Here is a 14594-nt window from a genome sequence, read left to right on the forward strand (position 1 = left end):
AAATTAATATATATTTTTTTATTTTGACTCTATTTTGGCTGACATTTTAGTCTATATGCTCTATTTGTTATTCATGGTGATTTGTCCACCTCACAGGAGGGCAAGCGAGACGAGATGTAGATTCCACTGTGTGTCTAACTCTCTCTCTCTCTCTCTCTCTCTCTCTCTCTCTCTCTCTCTCTCTCTCTCTCTCTCTCTCTCTCTCTCTCTCTCTCTGTGTGTTTGTCCTGTGATGAACGGAAGCATCCTGTCCTCGCCAATAGTAAAGTGAGGTTGGCTCCAGCACCTTGTGACCCCTGTGAGGATGAAGCAGTATAGAAGATGGATGGATAAAATATACATACAAAAGCAGGAAATGATAATTCATTACAATGAACACTAATCAAATAAATGTGCTGACACTTTCAGGTGTGCCGCATTTATTACTTAATAAAACAACACACTGTACCAGGAGTGTCAAACATAAGGCCCGTGGGCGAGGAACCGGCCCACAAGAGGCTCCAATCCGGCCACCAAACCACCGACCACATTGTAAACCTTCCAATGAAAACATTGATTTTTTTTTTTTAAACATATTTCTTAAGAGTAGTGGACACAAAACAACAGTGAGACCCAAGCTGAGATACTACTGATGCTGCCATGAAAGCTGCTCCCATTAGCCTCAAAGCCGCGCGGTTAGAATTAGTTTATAAAAACAAGCATAATGCAACAGCCATAGTTCTTTTCTTTAAACATTTCAATGCTTTCTGCACCAGGTTTCATTAAAATTGGCTGCATATTGAGATTGTAGGTATTTTCTGTAGTAATTGTTTGGTATTGTGAAAATATAGATATTTTCATTGTCTATACTATGCGGCACAACAAGTTAAAACTTTCAAGTTTAAATTTCTCGGTTATTATGGCACTAATTTACCAGTCCAAGACTATCTTACCAAGGCTAATTGGGCTGTTTGTGGTCCCTGATCCAACATGTGTTTGACACCCCTGTACTGTGTGATAATTGACTGCTAATATAGTTTTTCTTGGCATCACTGAAGGTACTTATGTGATTATTATTCTGTTGAATAACTTACTGAATGGACTGAAGAAGCAGATGTGGAAGAGAGGGGACATATTCAGCCTCACGTCAAAGTTCAGCAAAGAAAGAAAAACATTTAGACTCTCAACCAAGGCGGAGGTTGAGTGTGTGTTTATATATAGTGACAGCAACTGCTGTTTCACTCATAGTTTTTCATTCAAGCTTTTCTTCATCAAAAAAAGTTTTTCTTTAATTTTCATTAAAACGTGATAAGATTATTAATTGAATGTGTGGATGGGGAACACGTGTTTGAATATATACATTTATTTTTTCAACATCAGGTTTTAGTTTAAAATGAAAAGTTGTTATGAGAGATAGTGAGAAGTGTGTTTTTACACTTGATCACGTGACCGCCGCTCTGTCTCGCCTCGGCTTGTCTCGCGTTCTTTCGGCTTTTTCCGGTCTCTCCCTCTGCCGAGACTTCAGTTAAAAACAAACGACAAGCGGCCCTCCTTTCTCCGTCTTCGCTGTCGCTCCCTTCGTTTCAAAAACGCGTGCGTTCATTTCAGGAGAAAATATCGCTGATTTTCTATTTTCCACTTTCGGCCGTTGCGCTTCTCCATCCTCGGCGCTTCCACGCCGGTTCGTGTCGGGTTCGGCTTTTCTCGGATCCCGCTCTGCGCGCGGCTGCTCGGCCATATTCGGCTATTGTCGTTCGACTCGGAGTATGGACGAAGCGGACTCGGCCACGAAGGCGCTCGGGCTGGATGAACCGCCCATCGACGGGCCGGTGGAGGGATCGGATACCGAGTCGGAGGCCGAAGTCACAACTATGGCGGTGATGGACGAACCGGGGAACATCGACATGGGAGCCGAGTCCCTGCCGAACCCGGACGAGGCCGAAGCTGCATTCGCGGGTAACTCGGGCCTCTCGAGCCGAAGGAGGCCGAAGCAGGCCGAAGCAGGCCGAGGCTCTTCGGGTGGCGCCAAAACACAAACTTACCTGCAGATGATGAGAGTTAAACAGAAACAGGGTTTACGACACAGCTCTGCTGGAAGAAGCAAACTTTAACAGACTCAACACGAGTGTCTGAATATAATGCACATGCAAAAATACAAGAGACTTCTGCAGGTTGTCATTTTTCTAAATAATAAACTAAACTACTACATTTCTTTTATATTTCTGCTCAGCACACGTGTATGAGGATATGTTTAAATAAAGAAATTCTCAGTTAAATTTAAGTTATTTCCTTATACATTATATTTAATAAGAGTATTACTTTGTTTTGATAGTGTCCAGTAGCACGTGTAAACACTGGTAGATGGGATGAGGAACAGGAGGAAATCTGTTAAACTAAATGTGCTACACACCAGTCATCCTTTCCCACAGAGCATCAATAGAGTGGTAATACAAAAAAGGAAGGGCAAGTGAACAGGAAATACTCAAAATAGGATGGAATAGGGGAAGAAATGCATTTAAAGTTACGTTTAGTCACCAGAAAGTCCACAAAAGTTTAAACCCTGCTTCAATGCTCCCTTAAAAAGAAAAGAACAGCAGTCTCTGGTCTATTCCTTTGGGATGACTCCGTTATTAGAAATAATGTCAGACACATCTGTGGATTGAAACGTCAGGGAAGCAGCGTTTACGAGGCATTTTTTTCCAAAACACTGAAATTGTAGTTTTCACGTTGGGCGCCGTTTGTTTTTGTATTGAAACCACACACACACGTAAATCGAGAACAATATGCCATACTTATTAAGAGAGCACATGCACATTCATTTTGCATTTTCGGTGGCTACGAGCACAGCTGTCATGTAAACACACGCCCATGATACAACTAAAGTTTAGTATTTTCACTTGAAAAGGCCCTAAGAGTAATTTTTTAAAACATCTTTTTAAAGAACATCACTTTGTAGTTTCTTCAGTTGTGATGACCGTCTTTATAAAGAACTACAGCACTAAGATCTGCGGACTGAGAAATACATTTATTTGGCTTTAGAAATATTGAATTCAGGTGGACTATTCACATCATACCTCCATCACTTTGCACCAAAACAGACAGATAAGGTGAGTTGTGGTTATTTAAAGTTGACAGTCGTTGATGAGCTTCCGCTGATTGGTTCAGAATGGAAATAAATATTTAATAGGGGCATTTAAACAAGGTGAAAAACAAACCTAGACAGAAATACAAAGATAAAAAAAGCAGAAATAAAAGGTTGACCTTCTCACATGTGGCGAAACTAAGAACAAACATTTCCTGTCGTTTGATCAGAGGTGGCGGTGACGGTGGGGGGTGTTCACAGCCCGGAGGACAACGTCTTCACCACCACGGTGGCCACTTCAGGAAGTCTCCCCGAACACGTTCTGGTAACACACACACACACACACACACACTCACACTCACACTCACACTCACACTCACACTCACACTCACACACTCACACTCACACTCACACTCACACTCACACTCACAATCACACTCACACACTCAGCATCTTTTAATTGTCTGTGCTCACGATTGAAATGATCTGATGGAGGTTTGTAGGAGGCTCTCTCCACTCAGACATCTGAAGCTCTGGCGCTCGCCCTGTTCACTCTGCGGTGGTGTGCTTGTGCTGCAGAGCGGTCGGACCACCCTGCAGCTGGGAGAAGGACTCAACTCCCAGAAGGCCACTCTGATTGTGGTTCACACTGACGGCAGCATCGTGGAAGCAGCCGGACTCAAGTCGGCCACCGCCATCGCCTCAGGTACACTAATGACCAGACATCTTGAATAGGATGGTTGAAGAAAGGAACTGTTGAACACGGAGCGGACGGTTCAACCCACGATGCTGGTAACTTTCCAGTCCGAGGTCTTGATTGATGCAGTATAATAAAACACGCTTAAACTGCTGCGAGAGACATTTTGCACAAAACCATTATAAACAGGAGAACTGAGGTTGATTTTTTTTCACCATTCATGTAGAATTAGAAGGTAGAACTCATTATTATTATTATGATTAGTATGCTTGCTATTATTAGGAATAATTCTAGTAATAATAATTGTATTATTATTAATATTATTATTAATATTTGCTCCAGACATATCAAAAGATATACAAATACAAACAACAAAATCATATCATATCACGCACACGTACACGTACATATACGATGTGAACTGCAACAATTTTGACGTAGCTGGTATAGATTTGAGAAAGAATATCTAGACATTCAGATTTGATTGCTCTGTGCCTCTTTGCCCCGCCCACCCCAGGTCAACAGACTCCGCCCACCCCGATGACCCCTCCTCAGGAAAAAGAGTCCTGCTCCAAGTACAACTGGGACCCTTCGGTGTACAACAGTGAGCTGCCGGTGCGCTGCAGGAACACCAGCGGAGTCCTCTACAAAAACCGTCTGGGATCAGGCGAGTACCCCCCCCCCCACCCCCAACCCCACCCCGCCCACCCCCACCCCCACCACCACCCCGACAAACATAAGGCCCATTGGAGGGTCATGATTAGATGATTTACCTCATTATACATGTATGGACTTAGACACTGCCATGTAATATGTACATTGTTAGTGACTTTGACACTGAAATGGATGGATGACGGTGTCGTCGGTAGATTTGTCCCACGGTATTCCTGAGCTGACGGTCCCGTCTGATTGTCAGGTGGGAAAGGTCGCTGCATCAAACACAACCAGCAGTGGTTCACGCCCACCGAGTTCGAGGGGTTAGCAGGACGAGCGAGCAGCAAAGACTGGAAGAGGAGCATCCGATACGCGGGAAGACCTCTGCTCTGCCTCATACAGGTACAGCCTGCTAGCGCGCCGCCACGCTGCACCCGCTACTGTCAAAGTGTCTCCTCACAGGAAATCACCACCAAACATGTATCGCCGCGCGCACCCATCAACCGCTCTTACATTTCATGAGATGCCTTGAGACATCATGCAACCCTTTGATTTCTACTTTCCTCTGGATTAAATGAAATCCGTGTCCGTTCAGACGGGGCGTGAGCTTGTTTTTTAGGGTGGTCAGATGCTCTAAGGGCACGTGTGAACAGGCACCAAAGCGCTTTCACTCAAACCGCTTCCCGAGCAGGTCAGGCAGCACCACACCACACTGGCTTTGCAGTGAGAACAGCACGGGGTCACGGACGCGTCGCAGGAAAATGGGAATTTCATAAACGTCGTCGGCCTGCACCATGTTGCAGAGAACGCGCCGGTCTGAGTTATACAGTCTTTACGACTGTCCTAAGAAACTATGGGAAAGGACACGAAGGTCTGAGTCCGGAGGTCTGCGGAGACGCGGCGCCGCCTGGTGGCCTGGCAGAGGATCAGTCCAGCAGCGGCTGGATGACTCATGACTGCATGCTGGGCCATTCAGTGGAATGACGTGGAGATGGTAACGTAATTCAATCTCAACTGGTTTCGCTCGGAACTAGGGATGTCCCGATCAGATCGGTAGATATGGGATCGGGGCCGATATTGGTGATTTGTGACTGATCGAGGATCTACAGTAATGTGTACTACATGCCCTGAAGCCTCGAGCTGAGACGTGTTCATAGTGACGTGCGGACGGAAGTTTTTTGGGAGAAAGCCAGGGAGGACAAAGATCCTTTTTCCGTCGTGTGGATGTTCCTCAGTTTACAACAACAACTAAAGAAAATGCCTTGAATAAAAAAAAGCTTTAAAATAAAGGATAAGTACCCACAGGGGAGCGGTATGGTGAAAAAAACAAGCCAGAAGGTTACTCTAGTTTGAAGGGAGACTGGGATATTCTGAATACGTTTTTTGAGAGTACTATGTTCAGAGTACTTTTGTCAAACAGGTTTTACCACTTTGAAGTGGAATTAAGTGTTTATAATTCACATTGAAATGTAAATGTTTTGTGACAATTCAGGTCAAACCTCTCATACTGCTTTAGGTTCAACTGAAATTTAATACACAAAGAAGTTACATTGGAGCCTAAGAGCATTTAAGTCATTCTGAGAAGAATTTTGATTATATAAGTGAGTTTTACAATAATTTCTATCTCAACAAAGCTTCTGCCAATAGTGCTTTTAGCTTCAGACATCTTAGTCGCTCCAAAAATAGAGTATTGAGTACCTTTGCGAGCGCAATGTGAGTATCGGATCGGGAAAGTATCGGGACATCCCTACTCGGAACGCCTGATAGGGACGAAGGTAAACAAACGGTCTGCGCTGGAGCTCACTGCACGTGGTCTAATCACCTGGACGCCTGTTAATGTCTGAGGCCTCGTTTTTTAAACAACATTTCAACTGAAAACAATTTCATGTTTCTTTTCAAAACCATTTCACATTTACACAACGACGTTTTACCGTTCGACACTGAGACCGTTTTAAAAAGTTGTGTTTTCAACGGCTCCCAGCACCATTGTCGAGTAAACAGACACCGCGAAACGTTGTTTTGTAAAGGTGCGAGTGGAACGCCGAGAGTGACTCGCCGCATCACCTTGTGTGGAAAGTTGAAGTTGGATGTTCAGGAGAAAGACTTTTTCTGAGGATTTTTTTATTCCATTTGGAGCTGAAGTGTCACTTTAAAACGTGTGTTTAGGAGCGAATCCTGAATCCTCACGCTGCTTCCTGTACGTGTGCGGCCTGCTGCGATGACCTGACGGTGGTGAGGCAAACAACAGAACATTGTTTAGAGAAGCTTGTTTTCTATAAACTCTCATCTGATTTTCTGCTTCTCGTCCGACAGTGTTCGAAGGAGGGCGGGCCGGTGGCGCCTGAGACCATCAGCATGGTAACGTGGAAGGACGTTTCAGGAAGCCGCCCAGTGTTTTGAATCCGTCTGAAATGTGTTGTTCCCTGTTCAGACCGGACCGGTGAGACTCTTCGTCCCGTACAAGAGACGAAAGAAGGACGGCGACCTGCCTATTGTCCCCACCAAGAAGGAGCTTCCGATCCACAAAAACATCACCCTGACGCCGGCCGCCACCTGTAAGATGCAAGGGCTTCATCACGATCCCAACCTTTTCTTCTGTTAATACGTTTCTGACTCCTCCTCCTCCTCCTCTTCCTCCTCCTCCTCCTCCTCCTCCTCCAGTCACAGTGTCTCCATCAGGACAGTTCACCACCTCAGGCGCCTTGACCTTTGACCGCGCCCCTGTGGGGGATGCGGCGGCGGCGGCGGCAGCGGCCATCATCTCGGAGGGCTCGCTGCAGAACGAGGTGTTCACCAGCACTGCAGGTCGGTTCCAATTTCACGCTCCTTCTTCTTCCTCTGAACTCTGAGGGACGTGTAACCTGTGGAGGAGTCCCCCGTCCCACCCCAGGCTCCCCCCCTGGCCACCTCGTCACCTGCCGGCCATCCATCATTCTATCAAATAATCCCAGGAACGCCGCGCTCGCACTGCGTTCGGCTGCTGCGTCGGGATAATAAGGTCTCAGGAGACAGCAGCTCAGTGGACTTGCATGTTTGACTAATGAGACGCCATCACTGCTTTAACCCCGAGACGTTGGGCCGGAGTGAGAGAAACACTGATATCTGAAAGCACCAGACGGAATTTTACAACCCAAAATCAAGAGAATCGAGCTTTCAGATTTTTTTTTTTAAACATTTAAAAAGACGAAGCGTCCAGCAGTATGTGGCCGGTGATCCGGCTTCCTGTGGACGTGTCTCCGTCCTTCACCCCGAGGTTAATCAATCCCGAGCCTCGGTGCCGCTGCTCCTCGGGTGGAGCAAGGGATGGGCGAGGGATGAATTCACTGAATGAAATGAAAACAGGGAAGGTCTGCCAGTGAGACGGACAGAGACGTTTCTGTTCTCATTGCTGAAGCCGCTGCTGCTCATTTCACTTCAAACTCGTCTCCCAGAGGCAGAAGAGACAATCCAGAAGTCCAGATTTCACCACTTTCATCTCCATTCAGTGTGTCCCTGCAGCAGCAGCACTTCTCCTCATGGCGGCTTTCTGTGCAACTTTAACAACTAAATCACACTTTACTTCTGAAGTCACTCACCTCATGAACCTGCCTGCCATTAATATATATTTATCTTCCCCTATAAAGTGTTTTCCACTTTTTGTCGGCAAATTTTCAATATTAGACTGATTCTGGTAAATCAAATGTGAAGAAACAAAGATCATTTTAAAGAATACAGTTAACGGCAATATTGTATTCTATTTAAACTCATTTTATTCTATTTTGTATATTTTGTTTTTAGTCCACGCTCATGTTTAATATTTTATTTGAAACTTATTTGCTTCATTATAGTTTAGACATTTTTTTCTTCCATTTTTGGTATTTTATTTGTTCTTTTATGTTATTAAATTGAAATATTATAAATAAATATAAATTTTAAACTGTTAATAATTATCATAAATATATAATTAATTTCAAAATATAATAATAATGTGATTATTAAAAACAATAATAATAGTAATAATAAGAACAAGAATGAGTAGAAGAAAACCAAGGTATTATTATTAATGTATTTATTTTTAATGTATAATGTACTTCTGGCACATATCAAAATACAAATAAATAAATACCTAAATATCATCTGTGACCACTAGATGTCACTGTATGGCTGCAGAAAGCTTTTACTGTACCTCGGAAAATCCTCCATGACGAGTGGATTTTCACCAGAATTGAAATTGGGGAAAAAGAAGGAACTTTTACTGTGATAAACAAAACAAATAAGGCTAATCGTGGGCTAAAAGCTGAGGAATAAATTGACAGAAGGTTTGGGAACAGCATTATCAACGCTGTAGGTGCATCTGGATATGGAAAAATAAATGTGACTTATTTATGTATTTCTACTCTTCATGACACAGACAAGACGTATAATCCAGTAATTATGGTAATTTAGGGTCCACTACTGTATTTTCCTGAGTGTAAGTTGCACCTTTTTTTATTTTTTTAATTATCTGGCTGCTTGTGCAACTTATATTTAGAAGCAAGTCATAGTATATCTAAATCTAGCAGTACATACTTTCTGGGACCACTAGATGTCACTGTATGACCACAGAAGATGGAGAAAATGAAGAAGGCTGATTGCGGGCTGAAAGCATGGCGGCCAGAGTTGAGGAATAAGTTCACAGAAGGTTTTGGAAGAGCTGCTGGAGCAGAATGATCAATAGTTGCGTCTGGATACGGAGAAATAAACGTGTCTTCTACACCAGCTGATATACGTTTTGGAATATGAGACGGCCTTTGAGAGATGTTGTTGGATTTGTCTCCCCTCCCAGTGCTCGCCGCATTGCCGGCGTTGGCCATGACGCCTCAGCCGGTCCAAGCCAAGGTGGCGGTCGCTTCGACGACGGTGGCGTCGCCGCCGCCGCCACCGGCGGGGGCGCTGGTCACCGGGCTGGACGCGAGCCCGGCCGAGGGGGGGCAGAGGAACACCTGGCTGTACCTGGAAGAGATGGCCAACACACTGCTGAGCAACGTCCAGCAGCTGAAGAGTCTGATCGAGCAGGCCAAACACTCCGTGGACGAGGGAGTGGGAGTCAAAGGTCAGGGCGGGAGGAAGGAGGTGAGCAAACATGGCATCACCTCGGAATCTTCAGGTAGAAGCTCTGTCCTCTTTTCTGTCTCTTTTCTTTCTCTCATTAATTGTGTCCACGTCAATGTTGTCAGTGCATTGGTCTCAGTCAGGCCTTTCACAACCAGATCGCCTTTCAGCCAACGGACCAATCAGATTCCAAGCGGAGCTCTGACATCACAGAAATCATCATGAATGTGAGAGACACACACACACACACACACACACACACACACACACACACACACACACACACACACACACACACACACACACACCTGAGCAGTGTTTTGAAATTAACTTCTTTGGCCTTGTTTATTACACATCATTTATAAGGTGGAAGTAATATAACGTTCCACAAATATACATCGGAGAACAATCTAATCCAATCTCACAATACCAGATTACTGTTATTCAGAGGAATTCAGGAAATATGTCCACGTTTGCCAATTTGTTAAACTAGTATACTTGTGAGGGTTTTATCAACGTTTCATTAGTATTTTGAAAAGACTGGATGTTAAGTGGATGCTAATTGGTGCAGTTGTGATGGGTATTAGACCTTATTTTTACTGGAGAGTCTATGGTGACATGACAAAAACACTCATGCTTTAATTGTTCTTTTACTTTAAAAAAAATTGAAAAATAGTTGTGAGGTCTATAAAAGCACCGCAGAATACATGCAAAGACATTGTAAGGCCTTACACTAATGGATTGTAAAACATTTGAGGAGTTGACAGGCCCCCAATCCTCCATCAGACGTTGTTGGAGTCTGAACGAGCTGTAGAAAGGCCTCCTGCCGCTGCTTTCTCTTGGGTTCATGTCTCATGTCCTCCTGTGTGGACTCTGCAGCAGATGTGTGTGAACTGCGGTCGGATGGCCATCAGCGAGTGCACGGGCTGCCACAAAGTCAACTACTGCTCCAACTTTTGTCAGAGGAAGGTAAGAACCAGAGGAAGAGGAGAGGACACACTTCCTCATGCAGAGTATGTGAAAGTGTGTGGGGAGCTCAGTGTCAGAGTCGCAGGGGGAAAGTGTCGTAAACTTAATGGAATAATGTCGTGGTGAGAGGCACAAATCAGGAAGACCCCATTGTCCTGCCAGAGGCTCTGCAGTAAAGGTCTCCCAGCAGTCCTGACTTCTAGCAGCTTCAATAGAAAACAGTCCGGGGGCCCTGAACCGTCCCTGACTCTCAAAGAAGAGACATTCCAGGAGAAAAAACACAGTCCTGCAGTCTGGTTTAATGTGGGAGTTGAAGGATCAGTCCTGGTCAAAATTAACTCCCAGGTTCCTCACAGTGGTACTGGAGGTCAAAGTAATACCATCCAGTGTTACTATATCTTTTAATAATTTCTCTCTCAGATGTTTTGGGCCAAATATAAAAAACTTCTGTTTTATCTGAGCAGAAGATTACGGCTCATCCGAGCCTTTATGTCTGTAGACAAACTTCTACTTTAACAAGTTGATCAGTATCATCTGGTTTCACTGATCAATAGATTTGTGAATCATCTGCATAGCGGTAGGGGTTAATGGAGTGTTTCGTGATAATAAAATCTCCATAGTGAAGAGTACAGGTCCTAAGACAGAACCCTGTGGAACTCCATGTTTAATTTCAGTCTGAGGTGAGGAGTCATTAACATGAACCAAGTGGAACCCGTCTGATAAACATGCTGAACCTGTAACCCCGTGATGAAACGTTCCAGTCTCTGCAGTCGGATGTTATGATCAATAACATTTAATGCAGGATATCAACATTTTCTTTTGATGTACTCTGCCACAGAAATGTCTAACACGAGTAAATGGAACAAACTCCTCTTCACACACTCTGACCACGGCCGGTTTTTATCTGCAGGACTGGAAGGACCATCAGCACTCCTGCTGTCAGACAGCAGGGGGCGTGTCAGGTCAGGAGGAGGAGGAGGAGGAGGAGGAGGAGCCAATCTCAACTATAGACATGGACAAAGTGAAGTGAAGATCATTGAGGCCATCAGAGCAGTGAACATCTCCGATGTCCTGCGACAGAAGGCGTCAGAGGAAGTCTTCATCTCAACAGCAGCAATAATTTATTAATCCTCCGGAATCAGTCTGGTTTGATGTGTCAGAAACTATTCAACTGAGAATGTGACTGTTTTTTTAAATCATCAGCCAGTTTTCCATTTTCTTTCATCCGTAGCCTCAATCGTGGTTTTTTTTACATGACGTCTTTCCTCAGGGACAGTTTTTCTGAAAAATGCTAATAAAGTAAAGGTATTTTTGTCAAACCGTTGGAGCGTTTCTCTTTCTGACCTTAGACTGTTCTGACCAAGTCATGGAAACCCTGAAACAACAACATTCACTGATTTCTGGTTGAGATTTGCTGAAGTTGAGTTTACAGTGACGACCAGGACTGAAGAAAACCCGCTTCTCACTTTTTAGTGACAAGACGATGATAATGCTGATGGAACTGTTTCATCCATTTTGGAGGGCCCATGTGCTAAACTTCTGCAGTAATGCTGAAAACTACGACTGCTGAGAATCAGGACTGAATACTTTGATAAAGAGAGAATTGAGTCTGTCTGTGAAACAAACCATCACTGCAGTGAAGCACGGCGGTGGCAGTATCATGCAGCTTGTTAGCATCTCCATGACGATGACGACAACGACGACGACGATGATGATGATGAAGAAAATCTGCTCCAGGGTCAAAACTACGGCTAACTTTTTAGCTCAGGATTACCCCGAGGCACAGAAGACAAAATACCCCTGAACAGAAAAAAACCTTTGAGACCTTCAATATGACAAAACAGGTCATGAAAGAAAAACTTCACTGAACATGACGGCCTCTGCTAGTCTCCTCCTCTGGGTCTGGTTCTGCAGGAAGTCTCCTCCTCTGAGTCTGGTTCTGCAGAAAGTCTCCTCCTCTGAGTCTGGTTCTGCTGAAAGTCTCACCTGTGAGTCAGGTTCTGGAGGAAGTCTCTTCCTCTGAGTCTGGTTCTGCAGGAAGTCTCCTCCTCTGAGTCTGGTTCTGCAGGAAGTCTCACCTCTGAGTCTGGTTCTGCAGAAAGTCCCAACTCTGAGTCTGGTTCTGCAGGAAGTCTCCTCCTCTGAGTCTGGTTCTGCTGAAAGTCTCACCTCTGAGTCTGGTTCTGCAGAAATTCTCACCTGTGAGTCTGGTTCTGGAGGAAGTCTCTTCCTCTGAGTCTGGTTCTGCAGAAAGTCTCACCTCTGAGTCTGGTTCTGCAGGAAGTCTCACCTCTGAGTCTGGTTCTGCAGGAAGTCTCCTCCTCTGTGTCTGGTTCTGCAGGAAGTCTCACCTCTGAGTCTGGTTCTGCAGGAAGTCTCCTCCTCTGTGTCTGGTTGTGCAGGAAGTCTCACCTCTGAGTCTGGTTCTGCAGGTTTCTTCCTGTTAGAGGGAGTTAACCCTCCACCGTCTCTGCTTGCTCATGTGGAATTGTTGGTTTTCCCTGGAATTCCCTGGAAGTGGTTGTGTTGTATTTGACACTATAGAACTCAAGGTGACTTGACTCCAGTGGGAATGTTGATCTTGACAGCGTCACTCTGGAGATCCAATGATCACGTCAGCTGTTGGTAAAAGGAGTCCGGTTCCCTACCCGTCCTTTTCTTCTTCTCAATTTCACCTTCATTTTCCTTGCCGAATCTTTAATCCACAACAAAATTCACATTTAAGTTTTGTTTTCAGTCTTAAGAACCACTCGAGCGCCCGTCTCGGAGAGACGGTCTGTCTTTTTTTATTCAGACGTTTCCGGGCCGGCAGTCAGCTGACGAATCCTTTCAGACATTATGACATTTGATTGTGGTGCAGCTCAGGCCCAGCGGCGCTCAGGCGCCCCCGAACACCCACCCACCTACCTGCAGACATGGTGAGCAGGTTTTACTGACTGGGCAGTACCGAGCTCCACTGGTCTCTGCAGGGAGCTTTAGAACTGCTCCCCGCTGTCAGGCGGACTGAGGAAACCTGCTCAGGAGCTTTTAAAGCCTCGTGTCTGTCCGTCATCTCCGACTTCACCTCGTCAGACTGTAACGTCCTTCACATGACCTTGTGAGCGACTTCCACGAAAACGCTCAACTTACAGTTTGGCTGCTCAGAGCCACTGAAAACAAAACTTTGTGGGAGCGTTTCGTGTGTGTGTGTGTGTGTGTGTGTGTGTGTGTGTGTGTGTGTGTGTGTGTGTGTGTGTGTGTGTGTGTGTGTGTGTGTGTGTGTGTGGTTTCATTACACAAACAACCAAGAGCACCAACTAGTGGCCTGGCATGGTCACTACCTTGTAGACAGACATTGTTTTCAGAAAGTTCCTGTGTGAACACGAAACTTTTTAGAAATGAAAACGCAAAAAAACCCGATGTGTTTTCTCTTGAAACGTCGTGGAAACGGAGCCTCAGAAAATGGATTCAGATCCAGTGCCGGCTGGCCAATAGAGGGCGCCAGGACGCTGCCCCCTCTCGGACCCAGAAGCAAATAAACAAAAGATAAGATAGATGAAAAAACTAGAACAATGGGCCCTGAACTGTATTCGCTGTGTCTATTCTGTTTATTATGTTATACAGTTTATTCAATTTTTTTATTCGCTTTGTTTATAAATGTTTAGATATGCTCATATTTATTAATGACTGAAAATCGAAGAATTAAAAAAAGCACACAGTTTATTTTGCAAGTCTCTGTTGAGGTAAAATTCTAAAAAGCTTTGAATGATGGATTTGATGTGTTGTTTGAAAATCTCCCTGATATACCTTTTGTTTTTTTAATTGTTTCGTTTTGTGAAAATATCGACATTTCATCACGTATATTCTGCAAAACAGACAAACTTTAAAGTTTGAACTCTAAAGTTATTATGGCACAATGTCACTGGTCCGGCCCGCTCAGGATGAAACCGGTCTATACTGTATGTGGACAGTGAACTAAAATGTGTCTTTACAGGGTCGTATTATGGTATAAACTACTGACTGGAGTGAACGTGTGAATAAACCTGTGCCAGTTGGTCCACAGAAGTGCCTGAACACAATTAACAGTGATGCGCTGGATCCTGCTTCTGCCTTCAGGCCTTCGACACCAAGCGAACAAACGTCTTCTCACAAGTCTGAATCTTT

At 44.6% G+C, this 14594-nt stretch overlaps 1 protein-coding gene across 1 annotated transcript; it reads left to right on the plus strand.

The window, feature by feature from the left end:
- The first annotated feature begins 1493 nt into the window (after window positions 1–1493).
- Window positions 1494–11768, plus strand: deaf1 (DEAF1 transcription factor). The gene is made up of 13 exons (XM_080474582.1): window positions 1494–1935; window positions 3292–3386; window positions 3641–3767; window positions 4276–4425; window positions 4675–4814; window positions 6579–6644; window positions 6726–6770; window positions 6844–6967; window positions 7074–7217; window positions 9217–9503; window positions 9608–9709; window positions 10362–10451; window positions 11362–11768. Exons 1-13 carry the CDS (start codon window positions 1746–1748, stop codon window positions 11479–11481), a joined length of 1680 nt encoding a protein of 559 aa, XP_080330708.1. The 5' UTR covers window positions 1494–1745; the 3' UTR covers window positions 11482–11768.
- Window positions 11769–14594: the final 2826 nt, after the last annotated feature.

The sequence above is a fragment of the Lipophrys pholis genome (assembly GCF_963383615.2).
Source record: "Lipophrys pholis genome assembly, chromosome: 11".
NCBI classification, from domain to species: Eukaryota; Metazoa; Chordata; class Actinopteri; order Blenniiformes; family Blenniidae; genus Lipophrys; species Lipophrys pholis.

Bases quoted from the DNA above. Each gene is read 5' to 3' on its own strand.
- deaf1 (XM_080474582.1), top strand. From the start codon at position 1,746: ATGGACGAAGCGGACTCGGCCACGAAGGCGCTCGGGCTGGATGAACCG. The intron at 6,771-6,843 runs GTAACGTGGAAG...TTCCCTGTTCAG, and splicing joins CGCCTGAGACCATCAGCATG to ACCGGACCGGTGAGACTCTT. The intron at 6,968-7,073 runs GTAAGATGCAAG...CTCCTCCTCCAG, and splicing joins CCTGACGCCGGCCGCCACCT to TCACAGTGTCTCCATCAGGA.